Source organism: Schistocerca serialis, chromosome 9 (assembly GCF_023864345.2).
Source record: "Schistocerca serialis cubense isolate TAMUIC-IGC-003099 chromosome 9, iqSchSeri2.2, whole genome shotgun sequence".
In the NCBI taxonomy this organism is placed as follows: domain Eukaryota; kingdom Metazoa; phylum Arthropoda; class Insecta; order Orthoptera; family Acrididae; genus Schistocerca; species Schistocerca serialis.
In genome coordinates, this window is record NC_064646.1 from 294141823 (window position 1) to 294167270 (window position 25448).

Consider the following 25448-nt stretch of genomic DNA (forward strand, 5'->3'; position numbering starts at 1 on the left):
TCCTTCCACAGCCTCTCTAGTTTCCTTGATTCATCCAACTAGTTGTTTCAGATTCCAGAGTTTCCCTGTAATTGGTGTATCCTCATGACGTGGCCAAAGAAAGAAATCCTTTCCTTTACTTTTGTTGTGGTTGTTGTGTTTATAATGTAGACGGGTTTGATGGAGCTCTCCACGATACTCTATCCTGTGCAACTTCATCTCTGAATAACGTTACGCTGTATCAACTCATGTAGCACCACATTTCAAAGGCTTCTATTCTCTTGTTCTCTGAACTGCTTATCCTCCATGTTTCATTACCGTACAAGGTTACATTCCAGACAAATCCCTTCAGAAAAGACTTCCTAATACTTAAATTTATGTTGTGTGTTAGCAAATTTCTCTTCTTCAGAAACGCATTTCTTGCCATTGCCATTCTACGCTATTCGCTATTTCGACCATAGTAATTTATTTTACTGTCCAAATGCGTTTAGTGTCTCCTTCGACTACATTCCATTACCCTGTTTTGCTTATGTAAATGTTCATCGTATGTCCTCGTTCCAAGACACTGTCCATTCCGTTCAATTACTCTTCCAGGTCCACTGCTGCCTCTGACGGAACTGCAGTGTCACCGGAAAAGTTAAAAGTTTTTATTTCTTGTCCCAGAACTTTAATTCGATCTCCAAATTTCTCCTTCCTTTCTTTCACAGGTTGCACAGCGTCCATATTAAATAGCATTGGGGATAGGCTACACCCCTGTCTCACTTTCTTCTCAATTAGTGCTTCCTTTTCATGTCCGACTCGCGTAACTACTGCCCGGTTTCTGTTAAACTTCTAAATAACCTTTCGCTCCCTATATTTTACCCCTGTTACCTTCAGAAATTTGAAGAGCGTATTCTAGTCAACACTGTCTAAAGCTTTCTCAAAATCTGAAAATGCCATAAAAGTAATTTTGCCTATCTTTAAACTATCTTATAAGTTAAGTCGTCGGGTGCCTCGTCTGCTCCAAAACCTCTCCGAAACTGACCTTCTCCTAGGTCGGCTTTTACCTGTTTTTCCAATCTTCTGTAAAGAGTTCGTGTTAGTATTTTGAAACCATGACATACGAAACTCATATTCACACCTGTCGGCACTTGCTTTCGCTGGAATCGGAATTGTTGTATTCTTCTTGAAGCTGAGCGTTCTTCGTCTGTCTCATACATGTTTCACACCAGATGGAATAGTTTTGTTAGTCTGGCCCTCCCAAGGATATGAGCACTTCCGCCCTCCCAAGGATATCAGCACTTCCGGGGGTATGCCATCTACTCTAGGATCTTGTTTCGGATTAGGTCTTTCAATGCTCTGCCAAATCCGTCTCATAGTATCATATGTCCCATCTCATCTTCTTCTACTTCCCTTTCTATAACATTCCATTTTCAACTTCATTTCCCTTGTATAGTCTCCTCCATATATTCCATCTTTCCCTTCTTTGCTTGGTACTATTTTTCTGTCTGGACTCTCGATATTCATATAACTGTTTCTCTTTTCTCCAAAGGCTTTCTGATTGTCCTATAGGCGTTATCTACCTTTCCGCAGATGATGTACACTTCTGTATCCTTACATTTTTTCTCTGGCCATTGCTACTTCCCCATTTTGCACTTCCTGTCAATCTCATTTTTAGACGTTTGTATTCCCTTTCGCCTGCTTCATTTCCTGCATTTTTATTTTTCTTCTTTTATCAGTTAAATTCAGTATCTCCTGTGAAATCGAAGGGTTTCTGCTAGACATTGTCTTTTTACCTACATGGTCCCCTGTTGCCTTCACCATTTCATCTCTCAAAACTACCCATTCATCTTCTACTGTATTCCTTCCTCCTGTTCCAGTCAGTCGTGGCCGAATACTCGAAACTCAATAGTTTCTGGTTTTTCCAAATTATCCACGTCCCATGACCTTTTTGCAGATTCTTTAGTTTTAATCCACAGTTCATAACCAATAAATTGTGATCCGAGCCCACATCTGCCCCTGAAAATGTCTTAAACAGTTTAAAATCTGGTTCCAAAATGTCTATCTTAAAATTATACAATCAATCTGAAACCGTCCAGTCTCGCCACGTCTCTTCCTACGTATGATATCTGTAATAGGCTCCAGTTACCTTTAGAAAACTTCATTTGGCATTATTCTCAGTTGCCCTTATTTCTGCATAAGTTACCATAGTATTCTTTTTCACTATCCGAACGTACTGCGGTTTAAGTGAGAGTTCATTGGACGCATTTGGCCTTAGTAGTAAAGCATGAGCATCAGAGGCCCGCGTTTATTCCTCCTTTACACGTGGGGGGGATCGTTACCAAAGAGGATTAATACAGGAAATAGAAACAATCTTAAAAAGAAAAAAAAGACAGGGCGTTCGTTTCAAGTTAACTTAGCGATCGCGAAAGCATAACGGCGTGGTTTACTGATCATATTTCAAGAGCTTACGTCGCGACAAAGAGTCGATCAGTGTGTTCCTTTCTCGTCATACGTACATCTCAAGAAAAGACCGTGAATATAAAGCTGGAAGAGATTCGAACTCACACCGATAATAGTTCTTCCCGCGAACCTTTCGCTTCTGGAATACGAACAGTGGCATACAAACTACCTTCCATCACGCACCATAAGCTGGCTGTGGTGTGTAGATGTCGAAAGAGACTTTGAAATTAAAACTATTTGAAGAAGCGGTCGAATCAGTAAGAAACGATGAATCTAGAAAGAGAATAAAAAAAGCTGAGACGGATATATATATAAAGGTATGATAACTCTCAAGCAGCGATACTTACTTTACTAGAGAGATGAACTCCCTGTAGTACCCATAGTTATTCTGCAGTCGTTGGAGATCATATTGATGGGTCCTGCGTTTTCGAGAGTGAAATGGTTATTAGTTGTTTCCACATCGTCTGTTCATTTGCCTTATGGATGAGCTCTAAATGAAAGAAAGATAGAAGGCAAAATAGAAGAGTGGCAAGTGAAAACTGTGGAGGAAACCAAGGCTACATTTGATGTAAATAGCAGTCACGCAAGTCTAAATAGTTTGAAATAAGGTAGGACAAGAACTGAGGATCTGGTAAGAAACTAGTGCAGAAACGGACGCTGGTAGATAGAAACTCTCCTTGTGCAAAATGCGTGTGTGTGACAGTTGTTTGAATGAGAAAGGACAGAAAAAAATATTTAAATAAATCAGTTCACAGAAGGAATTTTGATCGCTAGAATTGAAGAGAAATAAACTTGAGTGAAGCGACTTAGTAGTATGGATCACGACAGAAGTCTTACATTTGCAAAGTATTTGGTTTATAAGTGTTTGTTTCGAGCCGTTGAATGAAACGACAAAGTTGCGATGGAACTGGTACTATTGACAACGCACGCCGAAGTAACTGATTTAGGCAGGTTTCTGGCTGATGTTACTGCCGTCGTTCTTCAGAAGACTGCGGTGGCTCGCGCCAGCCTCCGGCTGCGGCGTGTAATTCGATTGTGATGGATGGCTGTTCGCGACCGCCCGTGTTTGCTTCCGGGGATTGCGTGTCAGCGGCGAGAGATGCGCCTGGAGCGGATGGCGGATTGAGCGCGAAACGTTAGATGCCTTCCGGCCCATGCCTGCCTGCCAGAAATCCGGGTACTCAGGTCTCTGAGTCGGGGATTTCTCTCTCTGCTGCGTCTGCCAATAACTAGTACAGGCATTTTATGAATCTTGTCATTGTTTTGTTGTTGTCTTCGGTCAGTGTTTTTTATACGAATTTTTAAGTGCACTTATTAAGGGCAGTATTCGTAGAAATGCTTCTTGTGTTGATCACGAGCACATAAAGTTGTATGAACGTATAGTACATCGAAAAAAGCGTCGTGTAAGAGTTACACGGACCTGAGAGACTGGCACGTGGTTTCGAGTGGGGTGGACTAAAAGTTTTAATAGATTACTGTTTAATTCTTCCCTCCGTTGTCGCCTACTAGTGACACACGCAAGGATAATAGAACGCAGTGCGTAGTCGGATTCACGATGGAATCTGTCGCCTTAATTTCCGGAATTAATTGTCACTACGTAGCCGCACAGTTTTAATCTGCCAGGAACTTAGCCATAGTATTTTGATGACTACGTGAGGTGCTGCGAGAAATATCTTCGACTTGGCTTGTTCACTGCACTTTACTCTTACTATACGTTCCAGACAGCGACCATGCGTGATATTTTTCTGGTAACGCCCCGGTCGACAATTGAGCAGAAAAAAATAGAATTAACAGTTTGGTTGGATACCAGGATTCTGTATTACATGACATATTGGTGTTCATGAAAGGTGGTTTGTACACAATATAGCGTTTGAACGATTTGAACGGCACCCTTTTTTTTTCCTTAGGGGGGAACAGACCATGTGGATTAAGTTGCCCCGTAATGAGACATCAACCATCATACGTTTGTTACGTATGGAAAGCATTTATTGTATATTGACGTAACATTTGGTTCAGTTAGACAGCCATGTCGGAAGAAATCTTTCTGTGATACTATGCTATTGGCTCAATTTTTCAGGACTATTACATTAGCGTATAAAACTTGGTAACTTGCCTATTTTTTAGCTGGGCACGAAGCGTGACGGCTTGTAGCTCGACAGCTACGTGTTTTGCCATTAAATGTTCACAAGTTTATATTCCTTTGCCAGACGAGTCCAAATTCCTCTTGCTAACCTGGGCTGCCCGAACTTCAGATTTTGTGAAAAGTAGATAAGAGGCTGATTGGCAAACAGCATTTCTGTTGCAAGCTAAAATACAAATTACTGTAACCAGCCACATTTATTATACTGAACTTTCCACTACATGTTACGGGGTATTATAACTCCACCAGGTGGGTTTATGTTGGTTAATAACACATGTGCCGGCCGGAGTGGCCGAGCGGTTCTAGGCGCTACAGCCTAGAACCGCGTGACCTCTACAGTCGCAGGTTCGAATCCTGCCTCGGGCATGGATGTGTGTGATGTCCTTAGGTTATTTAGATTGAAATAGTTCTAAGTTCTAGGGGACTGATGACCTCAGCAGTTAAGTCCCATAGTGCTCAGAGCCAATAACGCATGTGTGTGTTGTATGTACGACTTCTGGATAACTTGTGACTCTGTGTTTCAATGGCCACAGGCTCTTTTTGCAGCCGTATTTATATCACATACTAGACATAATTAAACATGATATAATAAATGTTATTGGTTGCAGCAGTTTGTATTTTCTTTGTGTGTAACGGTCATGGTCAAAGCTAAGAAAGCAAGAAAGCGAAGTAAAGTAGTAATGATTATGCTACTTCACAATTTTCCCGTATCGCCAATTGTTGATATCAAAACAAAAAAACAAAAACAAGGAGCCTATGTCAAGCTATACTTTCATTTTCGTCTTCGTGAACGCGATTCGTGGTCTACATAAGCGTAATGTGCTAAATTTGGAGAGTGTTACGCCCAGTTTCCATTCGATGTGATTATTTGTTACCAGCCGAGCGCTCCTGCTGCGAGTCGCTAAATGAGGCGCTTGTGTTTCCAGATGAACGGCGGCGTCGTGTCGGAGGCTGCGGCCAAGAAGCAGCAGGAGCGAGAGACGCTGCGCAGCGTGATCCAGCAGTGGAACGCCAACCGGCTGGACCTTTTCGAGCTGTCCGAGCCAAACGAGGTGAGTACACACTGGCGCTGTCGCCTCCACCCATTTCCCAGGCAACATCTGAATGGATATCCTCAGCGTATTCAGTGTGTCAGTCTTACACGGTATAATTTCATTCAGCTTTTGCAGAACTGTCAACGCGAGACAAAATAAATTTCTGAGGCCGACATCTCTTATAGACACGATGTACCACAATTTATAGCGAAACCTGACACGGGTAAAAGTATATGATAGTAGAACCAAAAACGTCACATAATCTTTTGTCCACAAACGAACTTTTCACGATATAATCACGAATGTGTGATCACGAGCTACCACAGGCGTCAGTACTAATTTGTGTCCTAGCATAAATCAATTTCAAACGTAAATTTTCCATCAAGCCGACATACAATTTTTGTTCAAATTTCACCCTCTACACTACGTACTCGATACGATTCTCTTCATGTGAGAGTCCACAGTATCGATGGTATTTACGAAGAATAAAGTAATTTTAAATAACGACAGTAGGCTATCAATGCTAGGCTATAGAAGCATAGTGCTTTACAAATGTACGTCTTCAGGTTTTTGTGAATCATGTCTTTTGAGTTCTTTGGGTCATATTTCCTGATAAATATTTCTGTATATCTAACCGAGATGTGAAATGACAACTCTCATAGTTTTAGCTTTAAAAATTATTTAATGTAACGAAATATTTTCTTAAGATTTTCATCCATTTTTTTATTTCCTTAGGGACTGAATTTCCAAAAACACATATATTCTTATTTAGAACTGAGAAATCGAATATCTATTTTCATAGATGGAGCTTTAAGAACGCTTTAATAGCACTTTAATAATGATCTACTCACTATTTTACCCTCTTAGCGGTTGAATTTTCAAAAATGCTGAAACACATATTTCTTTATTTCCGACCGAAAAACCAAATACTAATTTTCGTATGTCTAACTTCAAATTTGTTTTATTAGTGGCATATTTTTTTAAAAAACCTTTTTAGCCCCTATTTCTCTCTGGAATATCGAAGAATCCCTCCGTAAACGAGCCTACAGTATTAGATGAACATCCTCTCCAAATATCAGGTTTCTCTCCCTTACGGCTCGGGATGGGCGTTGAAGAGTCAAGCCGTCTGTTAAAGAGAAATTTGGTTACATGGCATGTTACAAAATATGTGCCTGTATGCAGCGTATGATGTGTAAGACTATGTAGTCACAATGCTGAAGTGTGTGTGGTGGGAAAAATGTCTTTCCCTGCGAGTACTAAATAGGTTTTAAACATGACACAATCACGGAAGGAACTGTATTTGAAAACGACCACAGACCGAAATTGGCCAGTAATATAATGTATACCTCTTGATGCAATAAAGGCCACCTTCTTTAATAGAATTTGACAGGATACTGTGGTTATTTAAAATTGTTTTATCATTCAGAAAGTACTTGATACACCACTATAATAATAGAGCGGAAGCCTGCGTTTTAGGGGTCGACAATTAACCTGCTGGCTTCGAATATTTCGTAAACTGAACTAAGAAATTCATTACTGCTTTGTAAAGGATTGCAAGACGGTTCGAAAAAGTGCAGTGGCAAGTGATGGGCTAAGAAAAGAATCAGACCTCAAATTCAAGAAGTATCCACTAGGTATTGAACGATTTGTATGATTGAAAGAGTTTTCCAGCAGCTTGCAGTGATTAATAATATTATTATTTTCAACGCTAAGGCAGCACACATGCTGACAGCCGCAGACATTGTAGCTCTGGCTGATGGTTGTGGCATTCTGCGGCCCTTAGAAATGTCTGCTTCTGGACTGGGTGGAAGGAACGAAGGAAGAAAAGAAAAGAAGGAATAGATATTAGAGTTTAACGTACCGTCGACGACGAGGTCATTAGAGACGAAATACAAGCACGGATTGGTTAAGGATTGGGGAGTCGGCCGCGCCCTTTCAAAGGAACCATCTCGACATCTCCCTGTAAACCACCGAAAACCTAAACCAGCAGGGGTAGCCGGTCATTTAAACATTTGTCCTCCCGAATGCAGGGTCCAGTGTGCTAACCACTGCGGCAACTGCCCAGATGGAATATGCATAGAAAATGGTAAAGTAATCCCAGTAACTAAGAACTATCTGTTGAATATCAGAATATTCTGTATGCGACTAATACAGGGTATTGGATAGTGGCAACTGTTGAAACGACTGTCAGTGATGGGCAACGTATTAATCCATTATACGAAGACTGAGAAACCAGATTTCATTTAACGAACGAACATAATACAATCATCACAACAAAAGAATAATTTGCAACGTGGATCAGAAACGGATCTTCCATCGCAGTTCGGTTTTACGTGAAATATCACCTTCTAGATCTTCATCAAAATCCATTAGAAGTATGGAATCACTTTATCGGTACTACATACCCAAAGCTGCAGAACACCGCACTTAAAAATTTGAGCTGTGTAGGTACATTGTAAGCTTCTGAATGACTTCTCAAAAGCTCTCGAAATAGACTGAAGGTGGGGAATCTTCGCTATTAAAAAATTTCCTTACAAAAAGTGTGGATAATTAATGTTAATTATTGCTATGTTGTTGTTGTGGTCTTCAGTCCAGAAACTGGTTTGATGCATCTCTCCATGCTACTCTATCCTGTGCAAGCTTCTTCATCTCCCATTACCTACTGCAACCTATATCCTTCTGAATTTGCCAAGTGTATTCATCTCTTGAGCTTTGATGGAAACACAGTTCTAAGCAAATAAGGGAAAGCAGAAAAGTGGAAGGAGTATATAGAGGGCCTATACAAGGGCGATGTACTTGAGGACAATATTATGGAAATGGAAGAGGATGTAGTTGAAGATGAAATGGGAGATACGATATTGCGTGAAGAGTTTGACAGAGCACTGAAGGACCTGAGTCGAAACAAGGCCCCCGGAGTAGACAACATTCCATTAGAACTACTGACAACCTTGGGAGAGCCAGTCCTGACAAAACTCTACCATTAGCGAGCAAGATGTGTGAGACAGGCGAAATACCCTCAGACTTCCAGTAGAATATAATAATCCCAATCCCAAAGAAAGCAGGTGTTGATAGACGTGAAAATTACCGAACTATCAGTTTAATAAGTCGCAGCTTCAAAATACTAAGGCGAATTCTTTACAAACGAATGGAAAAACTGATAGAAGGCGACCTCGGGGAAGATCAGTTTGGATTCTGTAGATATGTTGGAACACGTGGGGCAATACTGACCCTACGACTTATCTTAGAAGAAAGATTAAGGAAAGGCAAACCTACGTTTCTAGCATTTGTACACTTAGAGAAAGCTTTTGACAATGTTGATTGGAATACTCTCAAATTCTGAAGGTGGCAGGGATAAATTACAGGGAGCGAAAGGCTATTTACAATTTGTACAGAAACCAGATGGCAGTTATAAGAGTCGAGGGGCATGAAAGGGAAGCAGTAGTTGGGAAGGGAGTGAGATAGGGTTGTAGCCTATCCCCGATGTTATTCAATCTGTATATTGAGCAAGCAATAAAGGAAACAAAAGAAAAGTTCGGAGTAGGTATTAAAATCCAGGGAGAAGAAATAAAAACTTTGAGGTTTGCCGATGGCATTGTAATTCTGTCAGAGACAGCAAAGGACTTGGAAGAGCAGTTTAACGGAATGGACAGTGTCTTGAAAGGAGGGTATAAGATGAACATCAACAAAAGCAAAACGAGGATGATGAAATGTAGTCGAATTAAGCCGGGTGATGCTGAGGGTATTAGATTAGGAAATGAGACGCTTAAAGTGGTAAATGAGTTTTACTATTTGGGGAGAAAAATAACTGATGATGGACTAAGTAGAGAGGATATGAAATGTAGACTGGCAATGCCAAGGAAAGCGTTTCTGAAGAAGAAAAATTGGTTAACATCGAATATAGATTTAAATGTCAGGAAGTCGTTTCTGAAAGTATTTGTATGGAGTGTAGCCATGTATGGAAGTGAAACGTGGATCATAAATAGTTTGGACAAGAAGAGAATAGAAGCTTTTGAAATGTGGTGCTACAGAAGAATGCTGAAGATTAGATGGGTAGATCATATAACTAATGAGGAGGTATTGAATAGAATTGGGGAGAAGAGGAGCTTGTGGCACAACTTGACTAGAAGGGATCGGTTGGTAGGACATGATCTGAGACATCGAGAGATCACCAGTTTAGTATTGGAGGGCAGCGTGGAGGGTAAAAATCGTAGAGGGAGATTAAGAGATGAATACACTAAGCAGATTCAGAAGGATGTAGGCTGCAGTAGGTACTGGGAGATGAAGAAGCTTGCACAAGATAGAGTAGCATGGAGAGCTGCATCAAACCAGTCTCAGGACTGAAGACCACAACAACAACATTCATCTCTTGGTCTCCCTCTGCGATTTTTACCCTCCAAGCTGCACTCCAGTGCCAAATTAGTGATCCTTGATGCCTCAGAACATATCCTACCAACCGATCCCTTCTTCTAGTCAAGGTGTGCCACAAATTTCTCTTCTACATAATTCTATTCAGTACCTCCAAATTAGTTACGTGATCTACCCATCTAATCTTCAGCATTCTTCTGTAGCACCACATTTCGAAAGCTTCTATTCTCTTCTTGTCCAAACTATTTATCGTCCACATTTCACTTCCATACATGGCCACACTCCATACAAATACTTTCTGAAATGACTTCCTAACACTTAAATCTATACTTGATGTTAACAAATTTCTCTTCTTCAGAAACGCTTTCCTTGGCATTTCCGGTCTACATTTTATATCCTCTCTACTTCGACCGTCATCAGTTATTTTGCTCCCCAAATAGGAAAACTCATTTACTACTTTAATCGTCTCATTTCCTAATCTAATACCCTCAGCATCACCCGATTTAATTCGACTACTTTCCATTATCCTCGTTTTGCTTTTGTTGATGTTCATCTTATATCCTCCTTTCAAGACACTGTCCATTCCGTTCAACTGCTCTTCCAAGTCCTTTGCTGTCTCTGACAGAATTACACTGTCATCGGCGAACCTCAAAGTTTTTATTTCTTCTCCATGGATTTTAACACCTACTCTGAATTTTTCTTATGTTTCCCTTACCGCTTCCTCAATATACAGATTGAATAACATCGTGGAGAGGCTACAACCCTGTCTCACTCCCTTCGCAACCGATGCTTCCCTTTCATGCCCCTCGACTCTTATAACTGCCATCTGGTTCAAATGGCTCTGAGAACTATGCGACTTCTGAGGTCATCAGTCGCCTAGAACTTAGAACTAATTAAACCTAACTAACCTAAGGACAACACACACATCCACGCCCGAGGCAGGATTCGAACCTGCGACCGTAGCGGTCATGCGGTTCCAGACTGAAGCGCCTTTAACCGCACGGCCACACCGGCCGGCTCTGCCATCTGGTTTCTGTACAAATTGTAAATAGCCTTTCGCTCCCTGTATTTTACCCCTGCCACCTTCAGAATTTGAAAGAGATTATTCCAGTCAACATTGTCAAAAGCTGCCTCTAAAGTCTACGAATGCTAGAAACGTAGGTTTTGCCTTTTCTTAATCTGGCTTCTATGATAAGTCGTAGGGTCATATTGTTATATTTATTAATAAATTTTTTGTTAGATATACTTGTGTGCTGTTTTTACGCCGTTTCGATCAATTCGTCGTTTCCGAATCGCCGATCAATTATCGGCCATCGATGGTCAAACGTTGGTGACGAAATAAGCATCGATGATTTGTCAAATTCGTTTACCCCTAGGTTGTAGTGAGTAACCTTGCTCGCTTGTCTGCGGCCTTCACTTAGAGAGGTGAGCAGGTGATGCGCGTCCCGGTGCCCAGGTGCGTGGAGGGACGACCCGGAAGCGGCTGAGCGCCGGCGACCGTGACAGTACGGGGTGCTGTGCTGTTCCCACGGCTCTGTACATCTGCCGCGCCGGCCGCATTGTTCCCCGTACGCTAGCTCTGCTCCTCATTCCACCGTCTAGTCCGAGGGTGTCTGCCCATGACTGCAGTCACCTGTCTCTGATTAGCTCCTATGTAGTGCTGGCTTGTTTTTCTAAGAATTCGCTTCGTGTTTGCTCCCCTGCACTAGCCTGACAGAAGCGTCTTACATGCACCTATTCTATGCAAATCAGCATGAAATATGTCAAACTCATAAATTAAAATTTGTAGCAGTGCACCGATCGGAGACTCATCTCCGTACGAGAGGATGGCGCAATCCAGATTTAGTTTTCCGCGACTTTGCAAAAGTCTGTGGATGGTTATATTGATAACGACAATGCTGAATTCTTACCTCATGTGCTGCATTTCCGAATCTACCATCCGTCCAATCATCTAGTAACCGATGGCCAATCGAAACTTATCCATCAGAATTGAAGTCTAAAGTAACAAGAGTGTCGTCTTAGCATTCATTCGCTTGTTGTTGATTGTGGTCTTCAGTCGGACGACTGGTTTGAAGCAGCTCTCTTAAGTTATCCTGTGAAAGCCTTTCAGCCCTGAATTACTACTACCAATTACAGACCGTTCATTGCACACTTAGGTCTCCCTTCAAAATTTTTAACCTTCTGCACATTCCCTCCATTGCCAAATTGACTATTCGTCCATGCTTGGGGATGTGTCCTGTCAAAAGATTCTTTCTTTTTGTCAAGTTGTGCCATAAATTTCTTTTTTTCCCGTTTCGATTCCATACTTTCTCATTATTTATTCGATTTATCCACAGCTCTTCAGTGTTGTTCTGTATTAACACATTTCAAAAGTTTCTGCTCTCGCCCTGTCAGAAGCGCAGATCGTCCATATTTCTCTTGCGTACAAGGAAACACTCCAGACAAATATCGTCAGAAAAGACTTAGTAGGACCTAATGTTACGTGTTCACAAATTCCTGTTTTTCAGAAATAGTTTTGTTGCTATAGCTAATTTATTGCATTATTGTCGACGTTTGACGGTATTTCTCATGTCTTATATATCTTGTGCAGTAAGCGAAATAGTTTTACAATGATTAGTCTTCACAAGGATCTCAGAACTTCGGAAGCAATGCTTTGTCAGATTCAGGTCGCAGTATCGTATATCCCATTTCATCTTCACCTACATGTTCTGTTTCTATAATACTGTCTTCACGTTTGTTCCTCTTATGTAAATCCTCTATATTCTGTCATCTTTCCTTTATTGCTTACTACGTGTTTGCCTCTTGATATACATGCAGCTGCTTTTCTTATCTTCAAAATGTTTCTTTAACTTTCCTATAGGCGGTATGTATCTTTCCCCGACTTAAGCATGTTTCTACAGCCTTGAATGTGTGCTCTATCCATTCCTGCTCAGCAGTTTTGCATTTCCTTTCAAATTAATGTTTTGGATTTTCAGCTCTTGTATGCTTTTGTTTGCAGTTAAAACCATTGGATATAGGTTCCGCCTTTTATGCAAATCACTGTTTTTTCCTTGTTACTCAAACATGTTTCAGCACATCTGTGTGATCATCAGTGGTTTTGTTTATCGAATAACTGTGAAAAGTGAACATGTCTTAGGTTGTAACTGCTCTAACAAAATTAGCCGTAAAGATAGTTTTTTATTATTACCTTGATTTTACATTATATGGTTTTGCAGGACCATCTATATGGTATCATGCACTGACCATATGCCATCTGCAGACCAAACGTTGTAAACGTGAATTGTATCACCAAATTAACACATCTCTTGATTTAAAAAAAAAGTGATTTTGTTGTGGCAAAATGTTTTGCGTGTATATTTTGTATTTGCTCTCGTTTTGTTGTGATTGATCCTCCTCCTTTAGTGTTCTGTGGGCACTGCGCACACACATTAAATCTACTTCGTGTAATTTCGGTTTAACAACGTCTTTTACTTTCACAACACGATGTTGTTGGGTGGCCTAACCCCATCGGCGTTCGATTGTTCCCGAGTGAGTTTGACGTGGAATTTGGCACTAGAAGGAATTTAAGGGTACCGCCGTACGGTGCAGCCACTATGTAGTCCAACAGGATCTGTTAAATGTACTGCCTGGCTTTAAGGCGACCGTGGACAGTCACAAATTCAGTATGGCTTTCAACACTTAAACCTTCCCATATCATCACAGAACCTTTGAAATCTGTCGATTTCCTACGTAACATTTGACAGTTGCCGTTCACCGAGGGTATCCGCACGCGAACACGGCCACCATCTTCTCACAGGCTATGTGGACTCGTCTGTAAATAACACGTTTCGCCTATGACGAAGTTGCCAGTTGACATGGGAACGGCAGAACTAAAGGCGAGCGACAAGATGTCGGTGTTTAGAGGAGTATTCGAGCAGGACGTATGGGTCGTAAGGTCCTTTGTCCTGTCCTGTTCATTACAGCGCGATTTGACATGCTGCTCCACTGACCCTTCCGAGATCGTCTTGCAGTTCTGTGGTGAAGTCTGTGCGACGCCGCAATGCAGAGATCTCCAGATACCTGTCTCCACACTGGGACACGAGTACTGCCTTCCTTCTGGGGGTCCACCTTACACTGTAATGCATTACACGCCAGTAGACAGCAAATTTTAGTTTTTGCCTACACTGATAGCGAAGCTCTCAAGCCATACAGTAAGATCATAGGTACTGCCTGTATCAAACCAGATTTAACGTACCTGACGTTAATGCATGTGTTCCTCTCGTTCTTGTGAATTGTGTTTGCGATCGGTGTCTACACATGCTGAATTTAAGAGAGTAAATTTAGCAGGAAAGACACAATATTGAAAAAAGCTGCTGGTTTCTGAATTGTAATAAAATCTAATTAGTCTCATTCTAGTAACCTATTTATGTGACCACTTCGGTTATTACTTCGCTACTTAACGCACATTGAGTTCCCAGAGCTGAGAGAATAACGCGTGCGACAAATAAAAACGCCAAATGATCGTAGAGTTAAAACCTCTACTAGTCACTTAAGATTCACAGAACTACGTAGTGTGCTCAAGATCTCCATTGTTATTTTGTCGCTCCCGCGTCACAAATACGATGTTTCAAGGTTGGTATTTGGTTGTCAGTGGTAAATTAATCCCGTTCAGAATGTGTCAGTGAAAATACTGTCCATCTGCGAGCGAACTGAATTTCTCCAGATCCCAGGTACTTGTTAGTAGAGGCACGCGTTGGCTATTCGCGCGTCATAGGAGTGGAATAATTGCTTCGGCGTGCGCCAACTGCTGTCGTAATGGAAACCAGCGGCGCGGGGCGTGCCTTCTGTATAATTCACTCGCCAGAGGAACGCTGCCGCTGTTCCGTATTTGCCTACGGCCATCGCGTATTCATGGGGACACCGCTTCTGCGACTCGTCTCACTCACTTTTTGGTTCAGCGAATAGTACAATTCATGGCTTTCTTTCCTGTCTACAAATTGAACTTGAGATACAAATGACGACTTTCTAACAGGGACAGTTGCGTTCCTACGTCTTGTACCCTTCGTGGTATCTACTGGGTGTTTAAAAAGGTGTTTTTCTCTGTAGTTTACAAAATAATAAGTGAAATTAACTGTTACTTTAAACTGGGTAATGTGCCATAATCAGCCCTGATGAGAAAGTCAATATAAAATTTCAGCGTTAAACAGCTATCACTGACGTCAATATAAAATTTCAGCGTTAAACAGCTATCAGTGACGTCCTCACATTTACGACGTTTTATGCCCGGGAACAAGGAAGAATGCTATTTTCCGCAACATAGTATCCTATAATTTCCCAGATGAGCACTCGTTTTTCAATGTGCAGTCGTTTTGCAGCTTTCGGTATAGAGAAAAGCGTTAGATCTTCCTTTTTGTGGGACTACAGGACGTCGGCTCATGGCAATCTGAACATGTGAAAAGACTTTAAATTTCGTGGTTTCATTTCTGCAGTGTTGCCTGTGATCTGCACAGCATGTAGGTCTTGGTGGTCGGTCACTGAATAGGGATATCATCGGCCCGACGTTTCTTCCTTTCTTTCTGCCTGTTTTCACGCGACTTCATCCTTTGTATCAGAGAGACGGTATTATGTGCTGGACATGGATTGGCTTGAGACATGAATTAATGAGACATTAAAGTGATTGAGGATTACTTCAGCATGTTTTCTGTAGTATGAGGTATCTAATCAAAAAATGACATACTCGAGTCTACGGTAATAGAATGCCGATGTTTCAAAACTTTAGACATATTGTTCCCAGATTTTGCCAGTTTGTTGCAGTTGTCTTACACGATGCGTTCGCGCATGGAGTGCAGAAAGAGTAATTATAACCTTCTCTTTGCAGTCCCTACTGGAGCAGTATGTAGAGGGCTGTAGTATATTCCTAGATTCATCTTAAACTTTTAAGTGAGCTTTCTCGGGATGGTTCACGTGTACTTTCAAGCATCAACCCTTCGGGTTTTTCAGCTCGCCCGTGACGCTCTCCCATAGGTCAGACGCATTAATACCGCCCATCCTTATTAACGTTGAATATCTTCAGTTCTATATGGTAGGGGTACCGTACATTTTATCAGTATTCTGGCGTGAGTCACTCAGGTGTTTTGCAAGCAACCTGCTCTGTTGACTGACGGCGTTTACCCAGTATTCTAAAAATGAACCGTAGCCTGTCACTTGCTTTAACAAAGTGTGAGCCAATGAGATCATTTCATTTCGTATCCCTACTTACTGTTGCACCCAGGTGTTTGTGCGAGTTAAGGATTTCTGTTGCGATTCAATTTGTAATCATTGGAATCTGTGTTTTTGTTAAGACGAGCATAATATTACATTTATGAAAGCTTAAAGCGAGCTACCAACCTTTTCATTATTTTGGAATCTTAGCAAGATCCGACTGATGTTATAATGCTCGTCAAGGCAATTTAGACTCGTGTCATTGTCTTCTAGGACGAAAAAGTCTTTACGTCCAGCGTTATGAGATGGTGGAGGGGGGGTGGCGTGGAAAGGGCGTGGGAGGAAGAGGGGGGAATATGATGTACAGCAAGGAGCTTACTTATAGGCGGTGTTGGAAGGTGCAACACCAGCACCCTGGGGGGGGGGTGGGGGGGGGGCTGTAAGTGAGCGGGCCAACGGTTCCATGCAAAGTGTCTGTAGCTGGGCAGCCTTTGCAGGCGGTCATTGTGTCGCCACAACAATGGCTGGCTGTGGCCGTGACGGGGCGTTGTTCTCACAGCGCAGCGTGTCGCGGGACCTGTTTGTGCTCACGCGTCTCGCCACACCGGGGGCCGATCAAGTCGCGCAGGCAGCCGCTAATTGTCGAGGCACGGGGGGTTCATGCTGCGGGCAGGCGAGCATTTTCTCTGAGGTAACGGCGACGCGTGCGTGTTACTGGGGCAATCAGAAGTTCCACTTACATATAAAACAGTTTCTGCGTCAGTCGCTTGTTTATTTTGCCACTACGTGTTTCGACGGTTCACCCCATCATCTTCAGGTGGAGAATTGTTTATTTACATAGCTGGTATTGGTGAAGAGTACAGACATTTTTTCACATCCCAGAACAACACTAGTCATGTAAATAAACAATTCTCCACCTGAAGCACAAACAGGTCCCGCGACACGCTGCGCTGTGAGAACAACGCCCCGTCACGGCCACAGCGCGTACTGGCTAAATAAACAAGTGACTGGCACAGATACTGTTTTATAGGTATTTATCAACAGTTGAAACCCTCATAATGGCGTCCATTATGGACGAAATATTCAGTCCCAGTTGTCATATCGACAAATGACACTACGATAGTGAAACTTGGTGTTTTGGAAATTTGTGGTAAGGTCTTATGGGACCAAACTGCCGAGGTCATCGGTCCTTAAGCCCACACACTACACAATGTATCTTAAACTAACTTACGCTACGGACAAACACACACCCATGCCCGAGGGAGGACTCGAACCTTTGACGGGGGGAGCCACGCGGACCATGACAAGACGCCACAAACCGCGCGGCTGAAACTTGGTGTTATTTCTATACATATTCACCTTCAGGTGCAGCATATTTTTCCCACCGACGGACGAATTAGCGGTTTTTGGATGTTCAAACAAGATTCATCGGAAATCATGTTGCCATCTATTAATGCCTGTTAGGAGTGTAATAGCCAAAAGAAGCAGCGTGTCACTGTGCCTTGTGCAAAATTTGCTAGGGCGTGGTCGTGGAGAAGTACACCTCCCAGGACAGCTTCCTGGGACGCTACGTTTTCATAGCCTAATATAACCTCGTCGTGAGATTTCAGTAGTATGCTTGCTTCAAATGGCTCTGAGCACTATGGGACTTACCATCTGTGGTCATCAGTCCCCTAGAACTTAGAACTACTTAAACCTAACTAACCTAAGGACATCACACACATCCATGCCCGAGGCAGGATTCGAACCTGCGACCGTAGCGGCCACGCGGCTCCAGACTGAAGCGCCTAGAGCCGCACGGCCACACCGGCCGGCCAGTAGTATGCTGCTGTGACGGTTTGTCCCTTGGAGCCGGCCGTTGTGGCGGAGCGGTTCTAGGCACTTCAGTCCAGAACCGCGCTGCTTCTACGGTCGCAGGTTCGAATCCTGCCTCGGGCATGGATGTGTGTGATGTCCTCAGATTAGTTAGGTTTAAGTAGTTCTAAGTTCTAGGAGACTGATGACCTCAGATGCTAAGTCCCATAGTGCTCAGAGGCATTTGAACCAGTTTTTGTGTCCCTTGGGAAGACGTCCGTTACCACGGCACCATTGCAGTCCCAGAAGACATTCGCATCAACATGCCTGACGATGGTTGGCTCCTCGTGGTGAATCGAAATGTTTCCATTTCTTGCTTTGGTTCTTTTCTCGTGCGTCGTAGTGAAACATCAAAGACTCGTCCGCGGTGACGATGCGTCTAAAGAAGTCATCAGGGCTGGCCTGACACGCTGCAACGTTTCAGCTGCCCTTCGATTCAGCAGTCGTTTTGAATGACTGTGGAGCAGTCGCGCTACCCAGCGGGCGGCGACCTGGTCGTAGGTGAATCTGTGGCAGACTTGGATCTAATGGCAAACGGAAGTTCTAATGAAAAGATGCTCATGTATGTGAGGTTCGTTTCAAGTCGAACAGACAGGAAATATCGAAGGCTTTCAAAGGGAGGGCCGTACCGAGGATCGTAGGCTAGTTTTGCTGCCTACAGAATGTGAGAGGACTATTGAGAAATTTCCAGTATCTGGCAATGAAACGAAAAGTTAATAAATCTCGCAAGAATTTGCTTAGTCTTTTACATACTGCCGTGGCTGTCTTTCTTACGATGACGACAAAATTTATGTAAGTGTTGTTTAAGACTGCCTCCAATCGCAAGCGCTACTGTTCCACTTAAAAAAATCCCTGGAAAAACTAAGCTAATAGTACGAGGGCAAGTCAATTATTATCCGCAAAGTACTTATAAAATGTTATTGTAATCAAGTAGGAAACTTATAAGAACATCATTTTCCGACATAGTTTCCTTGCATTTCAGCGCACTTTGTCCATCGTTGTACAAGCTCCCTGATGCCCTCATTTGAGCTGCGAGCCAGAAATGCACCGCTTCTTTCACTGCTTCGTCCGAGGCAAATCGACGGCCTCTTAATGCTTGTTTAAGTGGGCCAAGGAAGTGATAGAAGGGGCAAGATCGGGACTATATGGAGGATTTGAGTTTCTGAAGCGTTTCAGCAGAGTGGGCAGCAGTATGCGGACGGTCATTATTGTGCAACAACACACCACCTTTTGACAGCAATCCTCGGCGTTTACATCGAATTGCAGCCTTTATCCTGGCAGTAAGCATGTCACTGTAACGTTCACTGTTTATTGTTGTGCCCTTTTCCCCATAATGTTCCAGTACTGGACCTTGTGCGTCCCAAAAAACAGTACGCATCAGTTTTCCTGCGGCCGTTTGGGTCTTGAACTTTTTCTTACACGGCGAATTTGGATGTTCCCATTCCATTCTCTGCCGTTTACTCTCCGGTTCGTAATGATTGATCCATGTTTCGTCACCAGTAATGATCCTGCCTAAGAAGTTGTCCCCTTCGTTACCATAGAGATCGACTTGTTTTTTTGCAGATGACCAAGCGCGTTTGTTTATGCAACTGTGTGAGTTGTTTTGGGGCCCATCCTTCACAGACTTCATGAAACTCAAGTCTGTTGTAGATGATTTCGTAGGCAGAACCGTGTCTAATTTGCAGACGATGTGCTACTTCGTCAGTGGTTCATCACCTGTCTAAGAGAATGATTTCACGTGAAAGCTCAATGGTTTCTTCATTTGTAGCGGTAAACGGGCGTCCGGCTCCTGCATCGTGCGTAACACTTGTGCGACCATTTCGGAATTTTTCAGTCCATTGGCAGACACTCCGTTGTGGCAAAACAGTGTTCATGTACTGTACCGAAAGTCTTCCATGAATTTCGGCCCCAGATTAAAAAAAAAAAAAAATTGTTCTCTGGTGCAAATAGACAGCGGAGCAGCCATTATTAGCAGCACGGCAGCGATAACGAAACTAACGTAGCAGCTCGAAAATTGCAAAGATATAACAACAAATAAACAAAGCATGCATCATCACCGTAAAACGACAGTACTACGTACCAAAATAAACAAAAATATAACTAAATTGCGGATAATAATTGACTTACCCTCGTATAAAAATCGTTATTGGGTCCCTAGATTTCTGTATCGGGAATGTTACGCCGTTACGGGCGCCGTTAACAAAACAGTTAAATTAGAAATAGGATTCTCAAAGAGTGCTACACAGCGATTTAATAACTGCAAACTACGCAAAGTTGCTGAAAATAAATGTACACATTTTCGTATAAATTCTCTCCATAAAATAAACCATAGGTGGATGGATTAAAATCATAAATATTCTCCCAATAAAACTACCGGCACTGCATGTCGTACAATTAAATTTAATAATACTGATTAGCATACAGACATTTTTATTCGTGTTAAAAAGAAAAAAAAATGGGCTGGCTCAATGGGGATTGTTCGACGCCTCTAGAGCATTTCCCGGAACGCAATGCAGCGTGGCGTCTCGGAAGATCTTCTAAAATATATGTACAAGAAATTTTCACAAATTTTCTTACGAAGGACTTCCCTACATGTCGCCCTTCCTCCATCACGAAGGAACTGTGTAAGATTCACTATCCTCCCTTTATTAATATTTATTTTCTTATCTTTATTAATATTTTAAAGGAGGGGGCCGCCTCCGTGGCAGAATGCTCAGAGCGTTTGACTCTCACGCAGAGGACCGGGTTCAATTCCCAGTACTGCCAGAGATGTTTGCTTAGTGAGAAGACTGGAACGGGGTGCACTCAGCCTCGAGATGCCAATTGAGAAGCGGCTCCAAGGTCTGCAAATGTCGACAACGGCTGGGAGAGCGATGTGCTGCATACGGCATCCGCGTGACGCTATGTGGCGGCCGGTCGGAATCGCGTGGCCTTTGGGGCCTGGTAGAGTTCAGTTCAACCAGTTTCACTTCTGAGGGGATAAAAAAGAAGCTATTCCACTGAACCGTGACTGCACCGACCCTTAGAGACTTCCAAGATGAGGAGTGAAGAAGAAAATGTAACCCTAGACCACTAAAGGGCGGTAAATGTAACATTGCTACTAAACCATCGTAAAGTTTCCTGCTCCATGTTTTATTCAAAGGAAATCATAATGAAATGGTTACGCATTAGTTAATTACAATTACTACTCCTTCAGCGATAGGTTACATAGAAAATCAAGTACAAATTGTTCTGTTTTATACCCCATAAATATTACGAAGGCTTAGTAATGTAAGGTTAAGAAGAGTAATACATTAAAATATTCATTTTACCAGTGGTTGGCAAGATTCACTACTGGCCATTAAAATTGCTACACCAAGAAAAAATGTAGATGATAAACGGGTATTCACTGGACAAATATATTATACTGGAACTGACATGTGATTACATTTTCACGCAATTTGGTTGCATAGACGTTTTCAATTGGTGAGGGATCTGGAGAATGTGCTGGCCAGGGCAGCAGTCGAACATTTTCTGTATCCAGAAAGGCCCGTACAGGACCTGGAACCAGCTGTCGTGCATTATCCTGCTGAAATGTAGGGTTTCGCAGGGATCGAATGAAGGGTAGAGCCACGGGTCGTAACACATCTGAAATGTAACGTCCACTGTTAACAGTGCCGTCAATGCGAAAAAGAGGTGACCGAGACGTGTAACCAATGGCACCCCATACCACCACGCCGGGTGATACGCTAGTATGGCGATGACGAATACACGCATGCAATGTGCGTTCACCGCGATGTCTCCAAACACGGATACGACCATCATGATGCTGTAAGCAGAACCTGGATTCATCCGAAAAAATGACGTTTTGCCATTCGTGCAGCCAGGTTCGTCGTTGAGTACACCATCGCAGGCGCTCCTGTCTGTGATGCATCGTCAAGGGTAACCGCAGCCATGGTCTCCGAGCAGATAGTCCATGCTGCTGCAAACGTCGTCGAACTGTTCGTGCAGATGGTTGTTGTCTTGCAAACTTCCCAATCTGTTGACTCAGGGATCGAGACGTGGCTGCACGATCCGTTACAGCCATACGCATAAGATGCCTGTCATCTCGACTGCTAGTGATACGAGGCCGTAGGGATCCAGCACGGCGTTCCGTATTACCCTCCTGAACCCACCGATTCCATATTCTGCTAACAGTCGTTGGATGTCGACCAACGCGATCAGCAATGTCGCGATACGATAAACCACAATCGCGACAGGCTACAATCCGACCTTTATCAAAGTCGGAAGCGTGATGGTACGCATTTCTCCTCCTTTCACCAGGCAACGCCGGTCAACTGCTGTTTGTTTATGAGAGACCGGTTGAAAACTTCCCTCATGTCAGCACGTTGTAGGTGTCGCCACCGGCGCCAACCTTGAGTGAATGTTCTGAAAAGCTAATCATTTGCATATCACAGCATCTTCGTCCTGTCGATTAAATTTCGCGTCTGTAGCACGTCATCTTCGTGGTGTAGCAATTTTAATGGCCAGTAGTGTAGTTAGTAGGTAGAGTAATACACTAAAATATACATTATTCCAGTAGTTGGCAAGGTAGTTAGGAAGGTTTGTTGTGTGGAGTAATACAATAATAGATACATTTTGCCACGCAATTTGTAGCTGTTGGCAAGGTACTTAGACATTATAGAAGGTGAACCTGAACAGAAGTAACGAAATTTAGGAGATCGTGTAGCTATATGTTCTGAGTATTTTGTTATCAGTGACCCATGCCTACTACAGTAGTACAAGTTTATATGCCAACGAGCTCTGCAGATGATGAAGAAATTGATGAAATGTATGTTGAGATAAAAGAAATCATTCAGGTAATCAAGGGAGACGAAAATTTAATAGTCATTGGTGACTGGAATTCGAGAGTAGGAAAAGGGAGAGAAGGAAACATAGTGGGTGAATATGGATTGGGGGAGAGAAATGAACGAGGAAGCGGTCTGGTAGAATTTTGCACAGAGCATAACTTAATTATAGCTAACACTTGGTTCAAGAATCATAAAAGAAGGTTGTATACGTGGAAGAATCCTGGAGATACTAGAAGGTATCAGATAGACTATATAATGGTAAGACAGAGATTTAGGAACCAGGTTTTAAACTGTAAGACATTTCCAGGGGCAGATGTGGACTCTGACCACAATCTATTGGTTATGAACTGTAGATTAAAACTGAAGAAACTGCAAAAAGGTGGCAATTTAAGGAGATGGGGCCTGAATAAACTGACTAAACCAGAGGTTGTACAGAGTTTCAGGGAGAGCATAAGGGAACAATTGACAGGAATTGGGGAAAGAAATAGAGTAGAAGAAGAAAGGGTAGCTTTGAGGGATGAAGTAGTGAAGGCAGCAGAGGATAAAGTAGGTAACAAGACGAGGGCTAGTAGAAATCCTTGGGTAACAGAAGAAATATTGAATTTAATTGATGAAAAGAGAAAATATAAAAACGCAGTAAATGAAGCAGGCAAAAGGCAATATAAACGTCTCAAAAATGAGATCGACAGGAAGTGCAAAATGGCTAAGCAGGGATGGCTAGAGGACAAATGTAAGGATGTAGAGGCTTATCTCACCAGGGGTAAGATAGATACTGCCTACAGGGAAATTAAAGAGACCTTTGGAGTAAAGAGAACCACTTGTATGAATATCAAGAGCTCAGATGGAAACCCAGTTCTAAGCAAAGAAGGGAAAGCAGAAAGGTGGCAGGAGTATATAGATGGTCTATACAAGGACAATGTACTTGAGGACAATATTATGGAAATGGAAGAGGATGTAGATGAAGAAGAAATGGGAGATACGATACTGTGTGAAGAGTTTGACAGAGCACTGGAAGACCTGAGTCGAAACAAGGCCCCGGGAGTAGACAACATTCAATTGGAAGTACTGACGGCCTTGGGAGACCCAGTCCTGAGAAAATTCTACCATCTGGTGAGCAAGATGTATGAGACAGGCGAAATACCCTCAGACTTCCAGAAGAATATAATAATTCCAATCCCAAAGAAAGCAGGTGTTGTCAGATGTGAAAATTACCGAACTATCAGTTTAATAAGCCACGGCTGCAAAATACTAACGCGCATTCTTTACAGACGAATGGAAAAAACTGGTAGAAGCCGACCTTGGCGAAGATCAGTTTGGATTCCGCAGAAATGATGGAACACGTGAGGCAATACTGACCCTACGACTTATCTTAGAAAATATATTAAGCAAAGCTAAACCTACATTTCTAACATTTGTAGCTTTTGACAATGTTGACTGGAATACTCTCTTTCAAATTCTGAAGGTGGCAGGGGTAAAATACAGGGAGCGAAAGGCTATTTACAATTTGTACAGAAACCAGATGGCAGTTATAAGAGTTGAGGGGCATGAAAGGAAAGCAGTGGTTGGGAAGGGAGTGAGACAGGGTTGTAGCCTATCCCCGATGTTATTCAATCTGCATATTGAGCAAGCAATGAAGGAAAGAAAAGAAAAATTTGGAGTAGGTATTAAAGTCCATGGAGAAGAAATAAAAACATTGAGGTTCGCCGATGACATTGTAATTCTGTCAGAGACAGCAAAGGACTTGGAAGAGCAGTTGAACGGAATGGACAGTGTCTTGAAAGGAGGATATAAGATGAACATCAACAGAAGCAAAACGAGGTAATGGAGTGTAGTCGAATTAAGCCGGGTGATGCTGAGGGAATTAGATTAGGAAATGAGACAATTAAAGTAGTAAATGAGTTTTACTATTTGGGGAGCAAAATAACTGATGATGGTCGAAGTAGAGAGGATATAAAATGTAGACTGGCAATGCCAAGGAAAGCGTTTCTGAAGAAGAAAAATTGGTTAACATCGAGTATAGATTATATGTCAGGAAGTCGTTTCTGAAAGTATTTGTATGGAGTGTAGCCATGTATGGAAGTGAAACATGGACGATAAATAGTTTGGACAAGAAGAGAATAGAAGCTTTCGAAATGTGGAGCTACAGAAGAATGCTGAAGATTAGATGGGTAGATCACATAACTAATGAGGAGATATTGAATAGAATTGGGGAGACGAGGAGTTTGTGGCACAACTTGACAAGAAGAAGGGACCGGTTGGTAGGACCTTGTTCTGAGGCATCAAGGGATCACAGATTTAGCATTGGAGGGCAGTGTGGAGGGTAAAAATCGTAGAGGGAGACCAAGAGATGAATACACTAAGCAGATTGAGAAGGATGTAGTTTGCAGTAAGCACTGGGAGATGAAGAAGCTTGCACAGGATAGAGTAGCATGGAGAGCTGCATCAAACCAGTCTCAGGACTGAAGACAACAGCAACGACCCTCGGTCACGTGTGGTTCGTTACACAGTAGTAATGTAAGCATGGTGTACTTTGTTTTTGTCAAAATACCTCCACAACTGGGAATAAGCATGCAAGTTCAATTGAGAAATCGTACAACACAGTTTTGATTTTTGCATCCGCCAATC

The 25448-nt window shown here is 42.5% G+C and overlaps 1 protein-coding gene across 4 annotated transcripts in view; it reads left to right on the top strand.

Moving 5' to 3' along the window:
* The window catches only part of LOC126419777 (afadin), a 1120405-nt gene that overhangs the window by 527524 nt on the left and 567433 nt on the right, over positions 1-25448 (top strand). For all 4 annotated transcript variants that reach the window (XM_050086950.1, XM_050086951.1, XM_050086952.1 and 1 more), the window contains exon 2: positions 5488-5613. In XM_050086950.1, the coding sequence (XP_049942907.1) occupies positions 5488-5613 (126 nt within the window). The remainder of the gene's footprint in view (positions 1-5487; positions 5614-25448) is intronic.